The 25,658-nt window shown below is 42.2% G+C and overlaps 1 protein-coding gene across 1 annotated transcript in view; it reads left to right on the top strand.

The window, feature by feature from the left end:
• The first annotated feature begins 1,717 nt into the window (after positions 1-1,717).
• spock1 (SPARC (osteonectin), cwcv and kazal like domains proteoglycan 1) overlaps positions 1,718-25,658 on the top strand; it is a 69,518-nt gene continuing 45,577 nt past the window's right edge. Inside the window, exons 1-2 of the mRNA XM_069669345.1 lie at positions 1,718-1,930; positions 14,937-14,982. Of these exons, the coding sequence (XP_069525446.1) occupies positions 1,718-1,930; positions 14,937-14,982 (259 nt within the window). The remainder of the gene's footprint in view (positions 1,931-14,936; positions 14,983-25,658) is intronic.

Genomic DNA, 25,658 nt, shown 5'->3' on the forward strand with positions numbered 1-25,658 from the left:
GAGCAAATTGCTTAATATTTGATACAGATTCTTGAATGTAGAGGAAATTCCAACATCTAGCAAAGACAAATGTATGTAGTTGATGTAGTGTCAGATGTTTATATTTTTAGATGTAACACAAATATCAGACTGTGTTCATGCATTGATATACAATGTTATCAGACTTTCTGCTGATGAAGCACACAATGAAACTACATCACTGCTTCTGTGCATAAATACACCAGTAAGTGGAGGATAATATTCAGCGGTTTAGGTTTCAGCTTAGCTCAACTTTTACAGTAAATATAGTTGTGGTGACCTCCAGAAAAACCCACACAGAGAAAAACAGCAAATTTTCCATAACAAAGTGAAACAGAGAGAAATGTTTATTCCCGTTCACATCGAGCCAACACAAAAACACTTTGTGAAAAGTTTAGAGTGAGAGCTCGTCTGAGGCCCGGTGTGGATGTTTCGTCTGCATTCATTTGACTTGCATTTAGTTTGACAAAGCCTCAGAGACAGGTGTGTATCAGCGCAGAGACACACACACATTAACACACACAGAGAAGGATGTGAAAGCTTTCTCCCACAGGCTTCCTTTGAACTTTCTACCAGCATTTACTCTGCAAACAGACAACAAGAAAAAAGACAAAAAGTGCAGAATGAAGGAAAGCGACGAGGAAAAACGGACGTGAGGAAAAGCTGGGCTCAGGACAGCTCCAACACGCAGAAAAGGAGGAGACTGCAAACTTACTGAGGGGAACTGAGGTGGAGGAGAGCGAGGAGGAGGACAAAAGGATTAAACAGCGCACTGTAATGCACTCGGAGTAAAGAAAGGACATTTATCTCTGCATCCTCCTGAGCTCTTCCCTTGTTTCCCCGGTGGAGCAGACAGATAAGAGAGCCTGTGTATGATTGGCTTAACACTTGGCCCGACGCCACAGCTGCACTATCACCGTGGGATACCGACGGGAGCTGAGGGATTGTGTCAGATAGGATGGTATTAAAAGAAAGATAGGATAGTTTTGTACAGGAAGTTAGCGGACTGAATTTAAATCGGTGTTTATGAATTCAGTGTGTGAAAAATAACTGCCTGAAATACACACCGTCCATCCCGCTCCTTTGCATAATTTCCTTCCCTTTTTTTACACATTCACTGTGAAACTCAATAGATCTCTGTTTAGTGGACTTCCTCTCTTGCAGAGAGAGAAAATAGCAACCGTATGAATACATTACGTCTGTTGTGAATCCCGTGCCCTCATTTTTGGTGCTTTACTCATCTGTGTTTCCATTTATCTCCATTCTGGAGCCTTTTTTTTTCACAGCTCATCAATGCAAATATATGGATTCAATTACAGCCGATGTGTCTTTTTTTATCAGCCTAGGTTTCCTCTAATGCAGCAAATTGAAGATCTAGCCACCAGTTAGAGAGCAGAAGGAGAAGGAGAAATGCTCGACACTGTTTTCTTCCTCTGTGTTTCTGTTTGACGTCCTTTTCTGCACCACTTTCACATAGATTATTCAGATTGTAGAAGTGGTGTAGACTACACAAGCAGAGCGCAGCAGGTGGGCTGTTAACAGTGCATAATTGTCTCTATAAAGATGCTGCTCAACAGTGACAACGTGGCATCATCTGTCAGCTTGAAAAGAGACAATATGAAGGAAAGTGAAATGTTCAGAACAAGCTGTTGAGTATTTTCCAGGTTTGTTTTTCACACCCGACACAGGTTGTAGAAGCATGGCAGCCACAGGAAGGCACCGTGTGAGAGCTGAGGCTGTTAGAAGCCAGCAGCAGCAGCGGCGCTCTATTCATCATCATCATCATGGAGCTCATGGCTGCACACTGGCTGCTGGAGCCAACCGCACGGATAAGAAAATCAAGCACCAGTACTGGCAGTACACTAGTTTGACAGAGCAGCAGTCAAGTAGACAGAAAGACAAGGAACAGCACGTCCTATTATTTTTCTTTGCACCGTGTGTCTTGACCCAGTCAAACAGCCGGAGGCAGCAGGCAGCAGACCTGTAGCCGTGTCAAGCTAATCTAGTGACATGCTTTCTTATCTATTATTTATCCCAGTGTCCAGCAGCCTGTCTTTTCCTCCAGCCTTAGAACTATAGGTTGACCTCGACATGCCTATGAGCCGCTGTGAGGCGTACATGTTGAGGAGGAGCAGATCTGTCAGTAACAAACATGAGATGTAGCGAGGTGTGTGAGAAAATGTGTGAATAACAAGCAAACTGTTTCAGACTTTCTATTTCTTCCCTGTCAGTTTCTTTCTGCCGCCACTTTCATCTCACTCTGCTCTGTTCTCTCTCTGTCACTGTGTTTAACTCCAAAATGTGGCTCAGATGTTCTTCTTCTTCCGTTCCTTTTATCCTGTCACTTACTGACTGGGCCACTGTTCCGGACAGTCTGTCAGTCAGTTGTTCAGCCATTAACGGACTCGGTGAAAGCGCACAAACATCCAGATTCCTTATCACTCTTTTTTTAGCTAGTGCTGAAATAGAAAGGAGATAATTGATAAAAATGAATCGCTATCATCGCCCCAGTTTCTGAAATATGAGAATATGGTGCTTTTTCTTCTAATATTTTTGATGACAGAAATTCAATATGTTTTGGGTTTTGAACAAGCAATTTGCAGACATCAATGCCTGGGAAATTGTGCCATTTATTTTTTTTTTTACATCAATCTGACATATTGAAGACTAAACGATCATAACAGAAAAGCTAATTAAAAAATCTAATAAAAATCAGACAAATAAAAAACAAAAACATGAAGTAATTTGATTAGTTGTATCAGAGCGATGAAATAATTCCTTCTACACAGCTTAAAAACGTTTTGATTTCAAATGACAATTTGATTCTTACAGGGTTAAACAGGGAGGGTTAAAGACCCAAGTAAATGTCAAATGGACTGTACTTATGTAGCGTTGTTTTAGTCTTCACACCACTCAAAGTGCTTTTACACGGGGTTAGGGGTCAGTTGGTAGAGCAGGCGCACCATGTTCAGAGGCCACAGTCCACAGCAACGTAGGTCTGCAACGTTGGTGCGTGTCCCCTACTCTCTGCTCCCCACATTTTCTGTCTCTCTTCAGTTGTCCTGTCAAAATAAAGTCAAAAGCCAATTAAACAATCTTTCAAGTTATAATCTTGAAGATCTCAGTTTCGTTCTCTTTGGCAGAAATATGGCGATAAATGGTAATTGCGGGAGTGTCGCGTGTGTGACGTCCACGGTTGGCTCCGGGTGTAACGCTTGATTTTCCCCGCTGATGGTCGCTTTCCTTTTTAGGTATTGATGGCTATACCTTTTGGGTTCAGTGTCTTACCCAAGGACACTTGGACATGCATACTGCAGGAGTCTGGGATCGAACCGCTAACCTTCCAATTTAAAGCCCAATCTACCACTGAGCCACTAGCCCCATTCTGCTTCTTCTTTATCCCATTTAATCTCTTTAAACACACGATGAATGCCCTCCAGAGGCGACTTTATTGCCATGTGTATTGTTACTCTTTCAGTTTGTAGTGTGGCTGTTTAACACAGGTAAAAACTAGTTGTGTATACTCAGCCTCCTATTTGGTTTAGTCCAACATAGAAAAAGATGGGAGTCTTTTTTATAATCATGTAACCATGTCTTTTATAAGTTGGCTTCTGTGCACACTGTATATAAAATGTGACTATTGATATAAAAGACTATAAATCACTTATTTGAGATTAAAAAAAAAAAAGCTTACACTTACTTTAGCTGGAAAAGATTCTGTTGTCAAATTCCAGTGAGTCACATTTTGTGGCTCACACAGCACTATTCAATACACCTTTAAGAGTGCCTTCCTTCACTTACTAATGGAAACTCTCCTCATGCATTTTATTCCCTTTATTCGTCTACCTCTTTATGCCTCCTTTCAAACGTTTGGCTAAAACTCACTCGACGTTCGGATGGAAATACAGCTGCGGACGCCGTGGCAGCCAAAGTGTCACTCATCTACACCGACTGTGCGTCTTTCTGCACCATTTGTTTCTGTCACTTTGTCTACCTGTGTTTCTCTGTTGCTTTTATTAACTGCTCGAAACCCCGTTTTCTGTCCATCATCAGCCCCTCCTTTTATTCCCCTTTCTTTCTTCCAACTTCTCCCTCTCTAAGCATCTCTCCTTTTTCCTCCACTCTCTAATCGATTGATTTTCTCGTTCGATATCCTGACACCGAGAGGAACGGGAGACAAAGCAAAGGAAGCCAGCTCGGAGAGGTTTATTGGAAAGAAGAAAGAAATGTAAAGAGTGTGAAGATATTCAGAATAACAGCCTGCTCAGTGAAGGTTTTTCCCTCATTAACGTGAAGAGAAAGGACAGAATGAAGAGGAAGCACATTTTTGATGGTTGGCTTTGAGCCAGATTGTTCATTTGAGGGATGTTTTCAGCGGTGGAAAAAAAAGGAGTCGAGGAGAGGGGAAGAGAGTTGATGAATGAGGGAGACTGTAAAAATAGAAAGCCGAGAGGAGGGGGGGGTGAGCAGAAGGAAAAGAAGTCGTTTATCTCAGTTTAGAGATGCTGGATTGGCTGCGAATACAAATGTTGTCATTGATAAGTCAGATTCTTACTTGGTGGAAGGAATACAGTGTTATAAAACGATAACATCGCATTAGTTTAATTCTGCGTGTGAAAGAAAGAGCAGGCGATAAAGCTACTGAACTCCAATGAACTATTAATTTGTGTAGCTCGAACTGAAGGTGCAAACTTTACACGTTTGTGTGTGTGTGTGTGGTAGCATGCTGCTTCACGTGCTCAGTGCCACATGTAATATTCAGTGTTACCTGTACGTTCATATTAATGAGACGCTGCCTATCCATCTGAGGCTGTAGACATGAATACTGGAGAGACTCCCATCTCTGTTCTTCCTCTCTCCTCCCTCTGCATCCCCTCCTCTCCTCTTCTCCCCTCTCTCTGTTCGTGTATCTTTGCCATCTTTCCTCCTTTTTTCCGTCCAACATCTCTCTTTGTCTTCATGTCAGGTTGTAAAATCCTCTGCCTCTCTCGCCCTGCGCTTCACTGTATATCTCCATTATCATGCATGCTCCTGCCTACTTCATATCTCAGCTATAGATAAGAGTTGAAGGCGGTGAATCTCACTTGCAAAGAAGTGAGAAATAAGACGGGATGTCGGGTAGAACATGTTATAGTAAAGGTAGAGAACAGAGCCATCTAATGCTGTTTAAATGGAGCTTATAAAGCAGAAAAATCAATTCTCTGCATTATAGCGGCAGTTTAGAGTGGAAGAGTAAACAACAGAGACCGGTGTTTTGGTATAACGTGTTGCCGTGTTAACTGGTGACTTTCAGCTAAATGCGTCTGTGGTTGTCGTCGTTACAGCAGCTGTTGGAAACGGGAAGAGGAAACGTAACTGTCCTCGTGAATGCCTCTTTGTTGTTTTTTCCAGTACAAGCTCAAATGTGTTCTGCCTTTGACATGCTGTTTGTGCAAACGCGCTACTGATGCTCAGTCGCGTTTTGAACGCTGCTTGTTGTTAGGCTAAAACAGGAAGAGAGCGAGTCACTCGTTAAACTGAAACACCGGTCCCCCAAAACGGCTCGTCATTGGTCGTTTGGAGGTATTTTAGGTTTAGGGCAAGAAAAAATAATATGGAAAGAGTGCATGAAATCTGTGTGTGCGCCACAACACAACTAACTTGTTCAACCAGCTGAAAACAAAGAGCAGCCTGATGAGTGTATGAAGGCCAAGTGGAATAACGTTGCTTGTCCAGTATCAAGTCAGACATCCATGACAGTGTCACTCTGTCCACCCAGCTCCCAAAGAAAAACTGAAATTAGCAATGCATTTGCATCTTGCCTCTACAAGATGCACCAGATTCAGGTAAAGAAGCCACTTCAGCCTTAGTTTGATGCAACATTTGTACATGAGCCAGAATGTAGCACAAAATGGAACTGAAAACACTGCTCCATAAATTTAAATGTTAAAGTACAAAAAAAAATGTAAAAAAAATGTCCTATAATAAATAATCGGGATAATTAATTATCATTTTGGCCATCATTGTGCAGCCTTAAGTTTCACATCCAGACTCTGCACAAAAACAACACGTTATTTTTGTTCCAAAACGTGTTATAATCCAGAGTTTTTAGCCTTACTGACTTCCACACTCACACATACCATCTGTTTGTGAATATGCCGTCTGACCGTGATAAACCCTGCTCTCACTGTCTATGTAAATGTGCTCGGTTTGTCTCTGCAGCTGCATTAATAGCACCACTGACAGACCAGTTTATACTCAGGCGGTTAAAGCTAACCCACATGACCTCACAGTAATGTGCGCTTGAGTTGCTGTCATGACGTTAAAAGCGTGAAATGCCCCCAAACTCATTAGCCAACTACTGATCCGAGTAATTTGTCGACATAATATTTCTATATAAAATGCTAATAACTCTATAAGTCAAGTCTGTCCGGGGTTTGTTGTGATTGCTTGTCCACTTAAGTGTTGATCTAAAGTAAAAAAAAACTGCTCCTACTCAGCAATCCTCCCTCTACAGTCGAGTCATCTGATGCAGTCTGTCTCTAAAATCCACTCTCTTCTTTGCTCTGTTATCTAAAGCTCGTATATCAGCTTCATAGGATGATGCTGATCACATCCCAGACCAGTGCTTGTCTATAAGTAGGCTGCAGCCTAAGGAGGAGAGCAGAGAGGAGGAGGAGGAGGAGGAGGAGGAGAGGGGGATGAATTAGAGACTGTGGGGAAAAGAAGAGGGAGGGAGGGATGAATTGGGCAAGTTTCCAGACTGATGAATATAATGCAGAAAGTACAGAGTAAATTTTTAATGCTGTTTAGTTTCCACAGAGAAGCCAGATTTGCATCCTCATCCCCTGATTATGACATCCTCAGTCAGCACTCCGGGCTCTGCTCTGCCTATTTTAACGCTAATGCAAGCAGGCCTATTTGTGCATACCAAGTTGCGAGTAGCAGCGTGTGCACACACACACACACACACACACACACACACACACACACATCCAGAGGTAACTTCTGCTGAGAGGAGCTAATCGGCGCTGTAGCCGTCTCACTCTGGTTCCTCTCTGAATCAATTCCAATCCTTCTATAGGTTTTCCTGTCACACACTTCCTCAGGGATCAGCTATCAGATGAGATCTGGAGCCCTTCACTTTAAACTGGAGGGGGAGAAAAGATGAGCTGACCTGCTGGAGACCCGGGAGACCGACAGACCGGAGAGGTCATCGCAGAAACTGAGGCTGTCCTAACGAGTAAAACGGAAGCACTGTTATTTGGCTTTTACTGTTTCATATCCAGCAAATGTGTCATTTCTGTGCAGACTAAGTAAGAGATGGAGATGGACACAGTTTGGTGTCTGGCTGCCTTGATTCTTCTGCACTTCTTTTGGTGGATTTAACTTTTTCAACTGGTCATCAGTAACGGTGCATGGGAGTGACAACTGTATTATCTGCATTACCTCCAGGGATGCATCAAGCCAACTCCTCTACCAGTTGTAATACTCAGGGTATCAATACAGAATACAGATCAGATGCCTCTTCTCTCTCTTGTCGTCTGGTTACCTGTACACCTCACCTCGGCCACAATCATAGCCAACCTTTTCAATAAGATCAATATTTGATCTGCGAATCAAGTGTTGACATACAATTCTTCTAACTTTCAGTGTTACATTTGGCAACTATTTTATATTCAGTCTTAGTCTTAAGATAGAAATGCTTATTAGTTCATTTTTACACTTCATAATTTTAGTCTAGTTTAAGTTGACGACAACTCAACATTTTTTTGCCCAGATTTAGTCCAAAAAAAGTCTTTTAGTCATTATTTCAGTCAAAGCGTTTTCTCAGTGGTGCTCCTGAGCCCTGTCAGTTCGAGCTGTTGGCTCCAGCCCCACTAATGCCTGAAGCCGGAGCTTTCGGAGCCGAGGCAACGCAAGTGCCCATGTGCCGGCTGCGTGTGCAGCCAGTTATTTCTGATTCTAAATGGAGAATGGGCGCAGTCTCTGAGTGGTAAATTTCATGATGTCATTCTGTCCCAAACGGTCGCCTCTACGTCACCATCGGCTGGAAAGGTCCAGGGCTGATTTAAAACAGTTGGTGGCGTGTTGAGCCGTTTCCAACCCATGAAATGCCGATTTGTATAAATGTGGTAAGAATTGTCCGTATTAACACCAGCATTGATGTGTTTCATCACACTACGGCAATATACTTTAGATTACAGCTCAAAGTTTAAGTGTGCAGTTACTCTTTAATTATTTCCTGATAATGTCCTCCATTGGTAAACCCCGGCTGAGGTTATATGTGTAAGTGGACCCTTTTTGAACCATAACATTACGCATGTAAAGGTGGCTGAACACTGTCCAGTCAGCGCCCAGCTCACCTCAACATTCTAAAGTCGGCAGTTGCTGGTTTCAGTCTTTAGAATGTTCCGGAAACCAACTGCTAGCTCCACACTGCCCAGACGTCAGCTGACAGGACAGGCTTTTGTTGCCTACTATTACAGAAGTTTTTGCTTTATTTTACATGGTCGTGCGTACTGATTTTCCGCACGCAAGTATAGGCTAGTTGTCAAGAGAACGCACTCTCAGAATGTTAAGGTTTGTTGGGAAAAGGCGCACATTGGTCCAACTTTCCATGACTCCACCAAACCCAACTGGACATGTCAAACTCAAACAACTCCGTCCAACCAACTCTAACTATCGGCGCACACTGGTGTCAGATGGTGTTGGTGTCTTTTTCTGTGAGCATGCACAGAGCCTGAAGCAGAAAGCCTGGGTTTACAGAGAAAGTAACCACCTTCGTGATACCTGTTTGTTTTGTGTGTGTTGTTGTCAAGCTGCCGCTTTGGGACATCATTACCTGTATGGCTGGGTCGGATTCAGGGAGATGTACACGCCCCTCAACCGCTTCAACCAGTCACAGGAATCATGGCTTGTATTTTGACAGACCAGACGCACAGTGGTGGAAAGATTATGGATTTTGAATGTGCCACAGCCCACCAGTAACAAAACAAAACATTCATGTCGTCACAGTTTTTATTATGAATGATTTATTTGTAGCTCGTCAACATCTCTTCTTTGTCATGGAAAAAAGCTTGTTGACGAACATTTTTCATTAAAGAAATTATTAACTTTCTTATCCAGGTTTGATGTTTTCATGTGCTTACACATAATTGAGAGCTTTAGTCATACACTTATAAAACTACCCATTCTTGTGTTATATCACAAAGAAGTTTTCTCTCAAACTTGTTCCAAACAAAAGAAACCTCAGATTTCCGACTGAAAGTGCGACCTTGACACCAGAAACAGGGGTTCACATAGAGCACCACTCAGCTGGATATGCTGATTTGTAGTTTTCACAAAGTTGTTTTCACTCTTTTCCTCTTATCCATCTGCCCCTTTCCTTCCCCTGTGGAGACTGTCTGAACGCTGCAGCCTTGTTTCACTTAATCATTCAGCTGCTAAACAGCAACACGTAATGGAACTAATCACTGCGACATGGAGGTGTTTGAGCACAAACATGCAGTCAATTAACCATAATTAAAATGGAGGCGCTGCTGAATAAACTGCAACATGTAGTTTTATAATAAAGGAATCACATTTTCACAGGCAGATGTTGTGCTACATTTTAAACAGATTCTAATTAAACCCTTAAAACAACTTAATTAAATGTTTGAAAATATCGGGTTGCCTACCAGAGTGTTTTGTAACTTTAAATGGACACGGCTGAAAGACCTCCCTCACCGTGAAAGTCTCCTGCCTACTAAAAAATTCCTGCACTACCTCCACCAAAGACGCTATGATTATAACGGCAGAGTTTTATCTCCTTGTAATCACTTTAAAAGGTTTGAATGACATTGGGGCAGTGTCGCAGGGAGCTAAACAGCAAGTTAATGCTTTTGAGATGAGCGCACTAAAATATTAATGGAGGTCCCAGGCAAGGAAAGGTCATCCCTGAGACTTAGATTGAATAATAAGAGGTCTAGTAGCAACCGGTGTGATCGTACAGTAAAACCAGCTGGTAAAAAGCAGTGAGAGTAAATCGGAGGCAGCAGCACCTCAGCTGCAGTGCTCTGCTGGACTGAGAAAATGATGGAAAAAGCTGTTATCTGATGATAACAGATGAAACACTTCCTCTTGTACACACAACATGTTTGTAGCTGCAGGTCAAAATGAGCTCAGCTGAAAACACCAACATGTCGCACATTGTCCAGATGGTGCAGAAATCAACAAGAAAACAAGTTTATTTCACAGGAGCTGGTTTACACACACACACACACACACACACACACATCTATTTACTGTTAGACTCAGATCAGCTGGAATGCATCAGGTGTTACTGAAAGTTACTGTGGGTGTTGAAAAAATATGTAGAAAGGCTACAACACTGTGGGTTTAGATAGATATATCTTGTATTTATATATTTTTAGTATCACGTCAACTAAAGTGTATCATGTACAAAGCCTAAGAAGGCTCCGAAGGCTTTACAGGCTGTACGCCATGGCTCTACAGTAAATACAGAAGTCGTTAGACTGGGTAAAGAAAAATAATACACCTAATCTCGTCCATTAAACTGTCTCATAGGCTTTGATTCAAATAAATGAATCTAGACTGAGCAAGAGCAGCTAACGCAACATGTTGCATGAACTCTGTCACAGTCAAAAGCTAAGGTTGCACTTAAGCTAGTTAGCTTCAGTTAGAGTTCACTTGAGATTTTTTACTCCATTTATTACTCCACTTATTTTATTTTCTAGAATATCATCAATAAATTACTTATCAAAAGCCTACATCTAAATCGTTTGAACTTATCCAGTATCTTGAGTGATTAGCTAAATTAAGCTTTGGCCCTACCCTGGCTAGCTGCTATCACCCCAGCTAGCTTCCTTGTCGTATCTCTCCTGTACAGTCCGTCATTCTTTGACCACCATTTCTTTAACCATTCCACATGCTGTTTTGTTTTCACACAAATAATACATGTCTTAGTCATATTACATAAAACAGATGCTACAAAAGCAGCACCAGCTGTAGTAGCCTCTCTGACATTTGAAAAATGTAGTTAGCATGCGTTAGCTTTCCAAGGGCGGAACACCTTCAATCCTTGACCCTCGTTCAGATAAGGAAAACCTCCTCTCCTCTCCTTTAAACCACATTAAAAGGCAATTAATTCATACCTTGCCTTTACTTTAGCACAACCTTCCTGCCTCACCCTCTTTCTCTCCCCATTCTCTCTTTTCCCTTTACCCCGTGCCTCCTCTCTAAGCCCATACAATTTGTCCTAGATGTGTTTCAAATTACATGCCTCATCAAATAAGGCTTTCTTATAAGGGCTGCATGTGCGAGTGTGTGTTTGTGTGAGTCCTTTGGTATTCCAGCACGCTCAGAATCAGATTGCTATTAAAGGTGTATCTGGAGTTGAGCTCAGTATTCAGAACGAGTAACACGGGGTTGTAATAGATCTGACAGACATAGCATGCTGTGTGCCGTTATCACTGACCTTTCTTTCTCTCTCTCCTCTCTCCCCTCTGCCTCTCTGCTCTGCAATCATTTAAAGGAAGCGGAGGTAAGTAAATCCATTGTGTTTCTAATTTCATAATATTTATATTATAAATATTAAGACATAGGCTACTGCAGTACCATCGTGCACGCATTCAGACATTGTAGATCGCTTGCTTTAAGGCATTGTATCAGAGCTGCTGCTGATTTAAATGCAGCATGTTTGGTTTCTATAATTTGGTATCATATTCCTTATTCAAATGTTGCTGTAGTTATTTGATAGGTTTCATACCCTCAAGCAAATGTTAAAATTTCCACCACATTTTCTCTCTGTCATACTGATGCAACAGGATTCAGGGAAGCTTTTCATAACATGGCCAAAAGTATGTAGACACCTGCATATTACATCATCATTATTTCTCCTTTCTTAAGACTTTGTACAAGATTTCCAACTCTTTAATTGCCCACATTAAGCCACAAGAGCTTTGAGGAGGTGAAACATCTTCTACTATCAGGCCTTTATTAATTTCCTTTGAGCAGAGCAGCTATGTAATATTGCTGAAGCATTTAGAACTAGGTGCCTCGTCCCAACCACAAAAAGCTAAAGACAAAGAGAAATTTTTAGTCAAATAGTGAATTTAAGTTAGTTGTCTACACTATGTTTCTGATATGTGGTATGTAGCGCAGCATAAAGAGTGAAAACAATCTTAAAGGGAAAGGTCAGATTTTTTGAAGTGGGGTATGATGTACCTATGAATAGTAAGTGTACTACGTACAGTCAGCACGGCCCCTGTTAGCACCGCTACAGACGGGGTCAGCAGTACCACATACTTTAGTCACTAAAAAGAGTCCTACATACAAAACATTTCAGTTTAAGTACGCTGTATTTTTCGCTTCACATTGACGTCAGACGGCCATTTCCCTCTGCACTATGTCTTACTCCGCACAAAGGCCCTGTATACCCACGCATGCGGCGCACGGTATCACAACAGCCGTTTAGGTCAGCGTTTAGAAGATGAACACTGTCTCAACACGTAGTTTTACCCTGAGACCTGTCGAAGCTTAATTTATCACACAACAAATAGATCCAGTTCAAGTGATGGAATGACACGATGAGTTGGAAGTGACAGGCTCATATCTATAGAACTTTTTTATTTTTACTAAAGTACAGGAACCGCTTCAAACCGTTTGTTTATATGTAGGACTGTAGTATATGTATTTATAGGTGTGACTGTTTTAAGTGGCTAAAGTACGTGGTACTCCTAAACCCATCTGCACTGGTGCTTTGCTTAGCTTCCATGTAGGAACTCCAGCCGGCTTCTCCTAACAGGTCACAGTGAGGATGTCATACAACCCCACTTCAAAAAAATCTGAAGTATCCCTTTAAGAGGAAAAGTCTGAATACTGGATTGATGCTCCTGAAGAGACTATTTATTTATTTATTTACTTATTTACTTATTTAAGACATTTGGATGTTATATCTGCATCGGTTATGGCCTTCTTCTTATTCATTTTATATTTGTTTTTGTTTTTTGTTGTTTGTTTTTGTTTTACTTTTGTTTTTTGATGTAGTTTAAGGTCCTGTTTTAACCATATTTCTGTCCCTGTAAAGAACTTTGAATTGTCTATATATTGTATGTACCTTCTGGTCACATGCTTAAAACTAACCTAAAGAAGTCATAATGTTGAAACTTCATAAAAACAACCTTTTAGGTGCATCACTTCAGTGTGAATATTAAGGACCAAAACACATCTTCTGATCTTTAATATTTAATGACCTGTTAGGGCTGCATGTACAGTACACTTTATTGGATTTGTTACATTTTTAACATGTTTAAACTATCATAGTTACAATGACAGAAGAGGGAGAGAAGGGGGTGTTTAAAGAACAGGAAGTCACTGTCACTATATAAGCACAGAATATATTTTAATGGTCTCACATTTCCGATGGTGAAGCCTCAGTTAGAACTTACTTTTGCCACAGTCAGTTCCTACTTTACACTTTTACAGCCATAAAGGATAATTGTATAATAGGCACAGAGCGAGAGATGGACATAAAATAAGAGAAAAAATAGAAGTGTGGACCTCAGGGAGACGCTAATTAGGTTTCATCTCCTCATTTCAAACTTTTTAGTTGGCAGTCGTCATTTATAGAACAAGGACTGAATGAGTAGGTCAACTGTCCATTTTCTGGACCCCTTCCTACGACTGCTCAATTTAGAACTCCCCCCTCTCTCTCTCTCTTTCTTTCTGTCTTTCTCTCTCTCCCTCTTTCCCCTCTCTCTTATTTAATAATAGAGGAGGCAGAGATCTTGCTTTCGGACCCAGCAGGATTTCCCTGCCTAGTTCACATAGTGTCACTGACACAGGCTCACTCCCCGCTGACACACATATGGTTCACTGCGGGCACTGCTTTAAATGCAGACACCACCACTGTGTGTGTTCTTGTGTGTCTGTGTGCGTGTGTGCGTGTTGTGCCGGTGTAGCTCATGTTTAAAGAAAACAGTTCGGACTACAGTCTCATTTGAGTCAGCTGACACAAACGGGCCAATCCGCGGCTCCCATTGAAGGTTCGGGCAGATCATCTGATCATCCTGAGCATCAACCTGTTCACATACAAGGTGGTCAATTGAAATTCACTCCTGCCTGTTCTGCTGCTATTCTTATTCAGTGTGTGCTGCACACTGCAAACACAACTACACCTACGCGGTGGTCGTATAATTTCAACAGCTGTTAACCAATATTTCAATGTGTTATATGGATGTAACACTAAACCATGATGTTTAAGCCGTGGCTCTTTATCTAATGGGGATTTTAATTGCTCTACAGAATGGGAGGCGTCTTGAGCTGGGCAGGGAATCCGCTCTGAATGATGTATTTGGTTTAATAAATCCAAACCTCTTCTCGGTTAAGCTCAGCTGAGACAAGCCAATTATTTTCTGTTGTCATATTGTCTTTGCCGAAGCTGTCTCTGTGTGAACAATAAGAATAATGTGCTCTTTAAATTTGAATTTGGAAACAGCTGAAATGTGACAGCACACGATCTCTCCTCAAGGTACTTCTGCCACTTCTGACAATTTCTCCAAACATTTTTCGTAAAATGTTTTTCAGAGAAAAAGTTCGTCTTAACTTTGATATGAAACGTTGTTGTCCTATTCTTTTTACTCGAGCTTGTAGCCTGCTTGAGCATTGCTTGATTCTTCTTCAGGCTTCATTTTTAAACATCCAAACATCCTCCCACCACTTCCTATCATCTTCCTTTTCTGCTGCAATCATTCATTCTTAAAAAACGCATGTATAAAAGCGAGAACAAAAATAGAGGAGAATAAGGACATGTGCTATAAGCAGTGTGGCTTAGTGTTTGGCCCGTTCTCTCTGTGCTCTACAAAATAATTCAATGAGATTCTCAGTGTGGAGTTATTTTTTCATAACCCACTTTCTTGTGATGTGTTTCCACTCAGGATGACTACTTCAAAAGCTGGGCTCCTGCCAAGTCTCTCGACCAAGGTGAGTCCTGCTGCTTGTGTGTTATCTATGCAGAGCAGATATGAAACGTCAATACTCTCTGAGCACTGAGTGTGAATGTGTCTGTAGCATCCAGATTTGAAACATGTCGTGAACTGACAGTCACACATCACATACTAACCCTTGTTTCATGTGACCTAAATGGTTTATCTGTGACATCGGACTAAACAACAACATGAAAAACTTGAACAATGAGAGGTTTGTCATATTTTCCTGAATTAAAAAAGCGATTTACAGAAAAGAGAATACCCCTCAAACAAACGTACTTATAGGAGGATAGTTTTGGTACCAAAGGATGTTTTTTGCAGGATCCTTTATTAATCCTAAAAGACTCAGTAATGCACATATCCTAAATAAGTGAATAAGCAGGGTGCAAATTAGGACATCAGGGAGCCTAACAAGATATTTTCACCATCATGGCCTGTCCTTATGCAGAGTTGCGGACAAATAGGGCAAACCTGCAAGAATTGAATCCCCCTTTCAGCACCATGGAAAGCGCCTCTTGGTCAGCAGTGTCAAAACACTTATTTAATATTGAATAGAATTAAACCAAACTGAAATAGGCTCGCACAACGTGCAGTCAGCACACAATGAAAAAGGCTGAAGTGTGTGCCGACTTATCAGGCTAAGAAAACAGTCTTTTCTGATGGCTTCTTTTTCTCCTTTCCTGTGGCGGGGTCAACTGCAGCGTGTCGACCCTCTTTTACCCAAACCTCTGCATATCTCCAGGCAGGGCGAGAGGAAACCCCTGATCCATTTACTGAAAATAATTGAGCAGAAGTAGGGATATAATAACCAGGGGGGGGGGGAAATCCCCCCCATTCCCTCCGGCAAATCGCAGCTTGAGAATAAGTACCTGTGTCCACTAACAGCGTTTTTTTTGCACTGGCAGTGCCCACAACATCAGTTTCAGAGCGCTTCTCACCGGCGCTTACTGTTGCTAGGTTATGCAAGTTGTCTGGCAGCACTTCCACTTCCCCTGGTAGTGACCATTAAGTCTGTTTTGAACCCAATTTATAGTATATATACACTTAAATGCACCAGGAGAAAGCAATTAAGTTTTTCTTTTTCAAAGTGGCAAGTTTGAAAAATTGACTCTTTATCCTTCACAACACCTGTGTCCTGTCACAACCATGTTAAAGCAACAGACAAGAATCTAACACAAAACATTGTTATTCACAGTTACATGTTGAAATTGTAGCCTTCTGATTAAGTGGGAAAAAAACAAATGCAGGCGGTATAACTAATATAGAAATGTATACATCTCAATCTCATGACGTGATAGAAGTGTTGCAAAAGCATCATCTGTACAGTGATTTGAAGTTGTAGTTGAGTTGATGTGGCATGGTGGTGCAGTGGTTGGCAGTGTGGCCTCACAGAAATGTTTGTGACTGAATCTTTCGGTTTGCATGTTCTGCCTTTGCATGTGTGACTCTGCTGCTTTCAGATTGCACGGTACAGTTTACAGCCTGGAAATTAGAAGGACTCCAAATGAACTAATCGTGCCGCTCAGTGGGCCAAAAATCCAATCATCTCTGCAAACGTGTGTGTTTGTGTGTGTGTGTCTATCCAAGTCCCGACTTCTGTACCTTTTCACAGTTAGGTACTACTTATGGGCTTACTACGGCAACAACGCCAAGTCCATTTTATCAATCACGCTCAAGTGCGTAATGCTCGTAGAACCGTGGTAACTCTTGACTAAACCCAATTATTACAAACACTGGCTTACTTTCACTCACTGACATGCGCACACACATGCACACTCGCTCAGTCACACACACACACACACACACACACAAAGTTTGGGGGGCATGATTGGACTGCAGCTCTCTGAGCAGCCCACAGACTTTAAATCTTCCTAACAGAGTAGTTCTGCTGTGTGCCGGCTGCATTTTGCATATCTAGCACAGTAACTGTAACTCTGCAGGGAGAGACGAGCAGAGCAGGTTTATCTGGGCCACCTCCTCCTGGATACTGAGCCCTAATGAGAACAGCCTCGGCTCGCTGTAGCCAATTCTACAGTTACTCAGTAAATTGTCAGAGAGAGCTGAAGACCACAAAGTAAACAGAGCTGCATTGTCCTAACCGGGGACCACATACAGCAGACGTAGTCCAGCTGTAGCTCTTTACAGAAGGCTGTTTTTTACACTGTTTGCTTTCGGCAAACTGTTGATTTTGGAAAGTTACTGACATCAGTGGATACTGCTTAATTCTCCCCGGTCTATTACGGAGGGGTTAAAAAAAAACAAGCATTAAAACAATCATACAGGTTGTAAACAAGCTGACTGTATAATCTGCTTCATTTTGAGGTAAAGTAAAAAGTTAGTGCACCCCTTACGCCGTCAATATTCCCACAAACCCCGAATGCAACAGCTCCAGCAAGCACAGGAGGTTATGTTAATTATGTGCGTTTTCATAATAAGCTTTAATAATGCTCCCCATACTCCCAATAAGGATAACAGCATCAGTTGTTTCAGCAACTATCCCAAAGCATATTTGATATTTTTGACATAAACCAACCTGTTGGTGCTCACATTAAAGTATAATTCTTTCAACATTCTCTACATGAAGAAAAAATGTTTAGATTCTTCCTGAAAGCTCTTTCCTTCTTATGCTCCCCCATGCTCTTCCACTGCCCACTCCCCACGGTTCCTTCCACACATGTGAGTCACTGCAACGTTTCACCAGGACATAATGAGGTGACTCTGTCCTCCTGAGGAAGTGACATCTGTGCGTGTCTCCGGAGAGACATTCAGTGCTGTTGAAGCAAAGTGCAGCTTTGTGCCAATTAAACTCTTTATGTGAGAGCATCAACACATTTTCCTCAATCTTTTTTTTAGCCTCGGCTGTTCTGCTGCAGCGACGCTCTTCAGCTGCAATGTGACGGCTCCCCTGCTGCAGAGCTGCTAACATCACTATGCACAATGCAGTTACTCCTACGCAAACAGCACACTGTGGAGCGTCGGGCGGCATAACAATTACATGGCGAATAAATAAAATCAATCAGACAATCTGGAGCGCTTTGGGAACATTTGCTGTTTTTTGTGAGTCTCAGTTGCTCCTTTTGGGTCTCACTTTCAACCAGCTGGTACTCCAGGTATCATACCTGTAAATGTTGGCTTCACCTTCTGATTCAAATCAATGTCAACATGTCAAGCTTATAGGAGTCATCTAATACAGAGCCTGTTCCTGTCCTGTTCCCTTAACAAATCTAAGATACCAACTTCAATCAGTCAATTTTTATTAAAATAGAACTAAACTCTAACAAACGCCTCAGGACTAGTGTTGGGTAACGCTACTTTTAAAAGTAACTCGTTACATTACGTTGCGTTACCAAAAATGTGACCCCCTTTGCGACTCTTTACACATGTCGGTTGTATTGTCAGGACGGCGTGTAGCCTACTGTATATCTACCTTTGATGTGTTGACTCTACCATCATTGCATGTCCTTAACATGAATCGTCCTTGTGAGCTTTATGTCCTCTACATTCTCAACACTTAACATTCTCAAATGCATATTGTAATCCTATCTGTCCACTTCTCTCTGATATTTGGGAACTATTTTTCCAGAAATGTGCAATTATTTCCCTTGGACCATCTCTCACTGTTATAGTTGAAAACGCCGTTATATTTACAAGACGGTGTGAAAGATTGACAGGTGTACCAACAGTAACCAAGGGGGGCGGGACTTAGTGAAGGATCAATTGCAGAACTAACGCGCCAAGTTACTTGTTACGACAAAAACGATATCAGTGTACTCTAAGGGATGCGTTACCCCAACACTGCTCAGAACACTTTACAAAAAGAACAGGTTGTACTCTTTGTTATATTATTTGGAGAGACACATTAATTCAGCATGAGCAAACGCTTGGCAACAGTAGCAACAGGAAATTTCCTTCTAACAGGCAGAAACCTCGAGCAGAACCAGACTCATTGGTGAAGCGCCATCTGCCACGGCTGAAAGAGTGCAATATTGGAACATTGATGTGTCTTTTGCTTTTGATGGAAGAAAATCACTGAAGATTTTTAGCAACGTCAGAGAGAATTGGAAGAAATTGCGCAACAAAGCGTGCATTCAGTGTTGTAATCTCGTAATATGTGATGTGTGGGTCAGATTGGGGGTCAATACAGCTCAATGCAAAGTGTCATCCGTCACCACTTGCTGATCTCGGTTTGACTAATGAATCGATGTTCGCCCTTGGAGACTAATCAGCAGGAAGGTTGAAGGAGGGAAATCTAGTCCCCTGATGAATCACTTTGTAATTCTCCCCCTTCGTCCTCCTTCGTAGCTTCTAATGAATGAAATCAGCGGGATCGCAAATTACTTGTTGGTGATACCGAACAGCATGCGGTCAAATCCACCGGTGGTTAATGTGTTTTCCTGACTCCTTGTGGCTTAATGAGGTCCAGCAGTTGTTGTGGTGCTGTGGTAAACATGTATTTAAATCCAATTTAATCCTACTGAATTGAAGAATCAGATACAGTCTGCGAGGACAGTTGGCTACTTTGCTTCAGTGAAATGAACCTCTGCTCCAGCTCATCAGTACGCTGATATTATAAACGTGTCAGGATTGTGCTGTTGATTTAGTTTTGCATGTCGCCGATGGTTTCTATGTGTGTTTGGGGACAGCAGGACGGATAACAGAGATTTTTTCCCACATTTAAAAAAAATAACTGTCTTTTATTTGTTGCTTGTACAGTTAAATCAGCCTGTGTCAGGCTAGTATGAACAGTAGAGCTACATTTTACACTGGGCTTATGCATATTAGATGCTGAGAGTGTGCAGTAAGTAGTTTGTTTGTGTGTTTTAAACCACTGGAAGTTCTGTCATTTGCATTTGACAGTAGCTGTGATAATTGCCTCGGGATTATGAAGCTGCTTTTGTTTTTAGCTCGGAAAAGAGGCAGCAATTTGGACTAAGTTTGTGCACTAAACTCTACAACCATACACTACTGTAGAAGCTGTTTGTATGATAATAATGTAATTTATACCAATAAAACCAGAGCAGGATGCAGAGCAATAACTGTGTGACTCTAATAGTCACAGAGCTTTATAGTGGTGTGTTATTGCTTTAGTAGAATTGCTTTCAGTCCAACATGCGTGGATCGATTTAGGTTTGTTAATATTAATGGATCCCTTTGTTCCGCTTTATATGTGGGTGGTTGAAACATTGAAGGCCATTCTGAGCGTTAAAAAAACAATTTTTGGAAGACCAAAGAAGTCACACATTTGCATCCTGTGGCGGTAACGTTTCACGCCACTTTTCGCTGACAGGCAATTTACTAAACCAACAGAATCTCATATAAAGTGCTGCTTTCCATTAAATATATTACACGGTATACCCTGCACCCCTGCTTTTTCCTCTCTCTGCCTTCCTCTCACTTCCTCTAAACTCTCTCATCTGTTTCACTTATTCTGCTTCAAACTTCCAGGCCATCCATCTCCCACCCCTCCTCTCGCTCCTCACGCCTGTGTGTCTCTTCATTGTCTCTGCAGAGTTTATTGTTTCTGATGGATTGAGTTCATCAGATGGAAGTTACATAATGAAGAACAATCGCTGACTGTGATCAACACTGCACAGTGACGTAAATACACACACACATACGCACACGCCGACCGAAAGCCTGTGAGGATCAGTTGTTAGTTGTTTTTCATACGTATTTGATTAATATTTTAAGAAGTTTGGTTATTATTATCACATCCCCCCCTGTGGAGCCGTAGTCACGTCTCTTCTCTCTTTGCTTTCATCGGCTTCTTTTGCCCTGCAGGAAATCTTTAGCAGAAAGATGCACCAATAATGTCCCTTTCAGCTTCCCTTAGACATGCTTTTTTTTGACACATGCATGTGCTTTCTATGTTTGTGATCTTTTCTGGGTCAGAGTAGAATCAAACTATATCACAGTGGCACAGTGGAAGTATTTATAGTTCATACTCAGTGATGTCGAAAGGTTTTGAGTCCCTGAGCCCACGGGTGGTGATTTGAGTGGGTCCCTGGGAAACTGAATGGGTCCCCAATAAAATGTTTGGTTCTTGAGTTGAACTTATGTTTGATACACATTGGAAAGTCTGCTGATAAAAATCAAATGATGCAGATATGTTTGGGGTGCATTGTGAGCAGCCTTAATGTAAGTCGAGTCTATAGCTTTTGCCAGTGATTACTTGTACTTAGTGAGCGGTAACAGGATATATGCGCAGACGCCATCTGAGCGTAAGAAAACGGCGGCCGCCATTGGAAAGTATATTTTTCACAGCCAATGGAGAATGTTTTGTTTATTTCACTACAGCGCGTCCAAGAGACGGTTAAACATCATCGATATGAGAGACAACAGCATGAGCGGTGAAACTTGAGTTTGTCGACCACTAAGTTCGTATCCTTACCTACTGGCAGAGGTGGAAAGTAACGTTACATTAACTCGCGTTCTGTAATTGAGTCGTTTTTTTGTGTAGTTTTTAAAATCTGTAATTTTACTTTTTTTTAGGTATTATACTTCGTTACATTTTAGATCACATCCGTTACTGAGTAAAAAAAAAAATTTAGGCCTTAAAAAAAACGAAAGGAAAAAAATCACGCCCCGTAGACCTGCAGTGAACGATGGGCAGGAAAACATACCGCCGCTTAATCACAAGGAAGATGGAGACGGACAAGTCAGACAACAGTGGTGCAGACCCAGCTGAAGGTGAAACACTGTGCACCCTGCAGCTTCACCATCAGGTTAGGGAGACCCCGGTATGCCCCCGATCAATCTCGGATCCCATCGGCTATAGTCTGGCAAAGATATAGCCTCTGCGGACACTGGTAAATCATCGTCAGATAGCCGCTGATGGAACCGCGATGTCATTACGGCACACTACGTTCCGCCTGCTTTTGCTCTCCTCATGGACTGTTTTTCCTGCATACGCCGCTGCCTGCTGATACGTGATTGGTCAATACTTACGGAAACCAGAACACTTGCCGTCCCAGAAATCCACACCTTTTTTCAATAGTTGTTGACAGGCAGAGAATGGTGTCAGCGTATTGACCTGTCTATGTGCTGGTTATGGATGGTTAACCTGTTAGGCCTCTGTACATGTTGTGCCTAATGCTGAATTCTGAGTGAGGTGTGTGTGTGTGTGTGTGTGTGTGTGTGTGTGTGCGTGCGTGCGTGTGGGTGGGTGACACTGGCCTGTGTCCCAGAGAGCCTAGCTCTCCCTGTGGGTGTCATTGAACAGACATCTGCTGTGCTCAGGCTCATGTGTTCATGGCACAAACTGGCCTGAACTGACCTAGTACTAATGAGAGAGGAGTTATGTCATGAGGGAAGCTAGAACATCGAGAGCTGAAGTTCCAACGTCAGTCTCAGTTTCAACAACTGTGGCCTAAGGCGATCTTTTATTCTGCACCTCTTTCTCTCGTCTTATTAAAAATACGTTTCAGGGCTTTATTGTCAATATTATTTTATTCCCTCTGTCGCTCTTAAGCCCTAAAGTCAACTTATCCAGTCCTGTCTGTTGAAGTCTTATACAAGCATGTCTAAACAAACTACTGACCTTTGAGTCAGAATCAGGTTTATTAGCAAGGTTTTTTGTTTTTGGTGGATAGCAGTAACCAGGGCATGGCAGAGAGAGCTGTCAGACTTGTTTAAATGAACCAGTCAGACACACACAACCACACACAGAGGCGGTAATCAATGATACCTGGAGCCTGCTGAGACGCAGAGGAAGCAAATACACACAGCCACACCAAGGGTATAGTTAATTGAATGAGCAGATGAAGCTCATCATATCATTTCTCTTTGGGATGGAATAGAGGAAATGGTGTGGAAGGAGAGGAACTGAGGAGAACTAGTGTTAAGGAAAGGGTTAATGTTATCAGACGAGCCACAGTGAGCAGAGTGAATTGTTACTGCCCTACACCTCGAGTTTAGAAAGCCAAAACCAACAGCAGACTCAAAGCGAAATGAAGCTGTGAATCAATGGACTGCAGTGTGCAAACAGTGCTGAACATGCTGTTTTCAACTTGTAATCCCTGCTGTTTAAAAAACTCATTAGGTCCTCTCTGGTGAACTCTTGTTACAAACATGTCTGAAATAATAAATAAGGTAAAAAAAAAAAGTAAGCTCTTTAATACAATAACAAGATAGACGATGTACTCTGTGACTCTTCACCGATCCGCCATAACATTACGACCACTGACAGGTAAAGTCAATAACATTGCTTATCTTGTTACAGTGGCATTTGTAAGTGGGTTGGATATGTAAGAGAGTAAGTGAACAATTTGTCTTCGAAGTTGATGCGTTGGAGACAGGAAAAATGGGCCAAATTGTGATAGTTAGACGGCTGGGTCAGAGCATCTCCAGAACTGCAGCTCTTGGTGTGTTCCCGGGCTGCAGTGGTCTGTAACTACCGAAAGTGGTCCAAGGAAGGAAAAACCAGTGACCCGGCGACAGGGTCATGGGCAGCCAAGGATCATTGATGCTCAAATTGCTGAAAAAGTTGAAGCTGGTTCTGATAGAAAGGTGTCAGAACACACAGAGCATCGCAGGTTGTTTCATAGCTGCAGACCCATCAGGGTGCCCATGCTGACCCTTGTCCAGCGCCTACAATGGGCATGTGAGCATCAGAACTGCACTACAGAGCAATGGAAGAAGGTGGCCTGGTCTGATGAATCATGTTTTCTTTTACATCATGTGGATGGCCAGTTGCGTGTGTGTTGCTTACCTGGGGAAGACATGACACCAGGATGCACTATGGGAAGAAGGCAAGCCGTCAGAGGCAGTGTGATGCTTTGGGCAATGTTCTGCTGGAACACCTTGGGTCCTGCCATTCATGTGGATGTTACTTTGACATATACCACCTACCTGAACATTGTTGCAGACCAAGTACATCATGGAAACATATTCCCTAATGGCAGTGGCCTCTTTCAGCAGGATAATGCGCCCTGCCACACTGCAAACATGGTTCAGGAATGTTTGAGGAACACGACGAGTTCAAGGTGTTGACCTGGCCTCCAAATTCCCCAGATCTCAATCCAATGGAGCATCTGTGGGATGTGCTGGACAAGTCCGATCCATGGAGGCCCCACCTCACAACTTACAGGACTTGCTGCTGACGTCTTGGTGCGAGATACCTCAGCACACCTTCAGAGGTCTAGTGGAGTCCATGCCTCGACGGGTCTGGGCTGTTTGGATGGCAAAATACACATAATGTCATGGTGTTATGGCTGATCAGTTTAAGTCAGCCATTCGTGGCACCAGTATATCTCTGCCTTGGAGTGTGACTTCATGTTTAATCTATGGTAGTGTATAGGGCTTATGGGAGATGGTGTTTGTTCAGACGGGAGGTGTTTTATTGAATAACTATCATCATTATCTAAACATACAGTATGGAGTGAAGTTATGTCTCAAGGCTTGATGTTTTTAACTTGCAAAGATTAGTAGACCAGAAAGCTTGAGTTCAGATTAATTTGTCAAACTACTTTTATCTAATTCAGGAAGAGTTGAGCCTCATGAAGCATTCAAATTTAGTTTTAAAATCCAATATGTCGATATTTTCGTCCATCATAACCAGAGGAATATAAGCACACCCACCCACGTACCCACGTTAGTCTGTTTGTGAGCTCACACACCGTTTTTCTGGCTCTCCACCCACCTGTGACTGACTGCAGCAATCTGGTGTGAGAACGGCTGCCTGGTAGTCATTAAAATATTGACCATGTCCTGACTTTTACATTTGCTTTTCCCATTTAAAATGAACAGTCCCAAACACTCGCTCACACCAGCCGAAGTCTGTTGCAGACTTGAATAGTTTGGCCACACTTTTGGTTACATTCACATGACTTTAAAATCAGTGTGTACTTCTTTACCCGAGCTGTATTAGGAGAAGAACCGGCTGCTTCTCTTGCCATGTAAACACACTTTATGCACATGCTTCCTTCGCATCGACTGGTTTCATACATCTGTATTGTTGTTCGTCTGCTTGGTCCCGTCTGTAACGGCTGGAAAGTTTCCCTGAAAGGGCCTTTAAGCCTGAGAAACAGTCCTTGGCAGCAGATAACATTTGTACCGTCAGCAAGACCAATGTTAGAATCAGTATTCTGGCTGTTTCACTCTGGGTTCTTGTATACGGGCATGCCCAACAGATTTGTGCGGCTGTGATTGCAATGCATTATCCAGAGAGCGAAGTCAAAGGGAGGATTACAAATGGCCGCCAGTGCCCGGTTATCACTGCCAGTCCAGAGGAGCACAGGAGAGTCAAGCTGGCACAAGCAGAGGACACAATGCAGACAAAGACAGAAGAAAATACAAGTTAAGTTCATAATTTCCATTCCAGGTGTTTACCTCTCCTGTCCGTCTGTCTAATTAGATTACACAGTGAATAAGTGGTTGCTATAGGAACAGTTTTGGCTGCTGAAAGTCATTTGTGATGCACTCCGGTTTTGGCAGCAGCAGCCACAAACAAAGCCTCAAAAATCTGGAGCTTCCAAATTGCCAATCAGACTGATTAGACGTGACATTGTGTTTTCCCAGCAGAGTGCTCGTCGTTGTTATATATTTCATCAGCTATTTCTCCATCTCACTGAGCCTCGGCCTCTCTGAAGATATGCTGTCTGTCTGCTCCCATTTCTCATCGCTCCATCTTTAATCTCCCCTAACTCTGTCGCTGCTCCTTAATACATTCTC

Source organism: Semicossyphus pulcher, unplaced genomic scaffold (genome assembly GCF_022749685.1).
Source record: "Semicossyphus pulcher isolate SPU_LCO1_2020_fin unplaced genomic scaffold, fSemPul1.0.p SCAF_2, whole genome shotgun sequence".
Classification (NCBI taxonomy): Eukaryota; Metazoa; Chordata; class Actinopteri; order Labriformes; family Labridae; genus Semicossyphus; species Semicossyphus pulcher.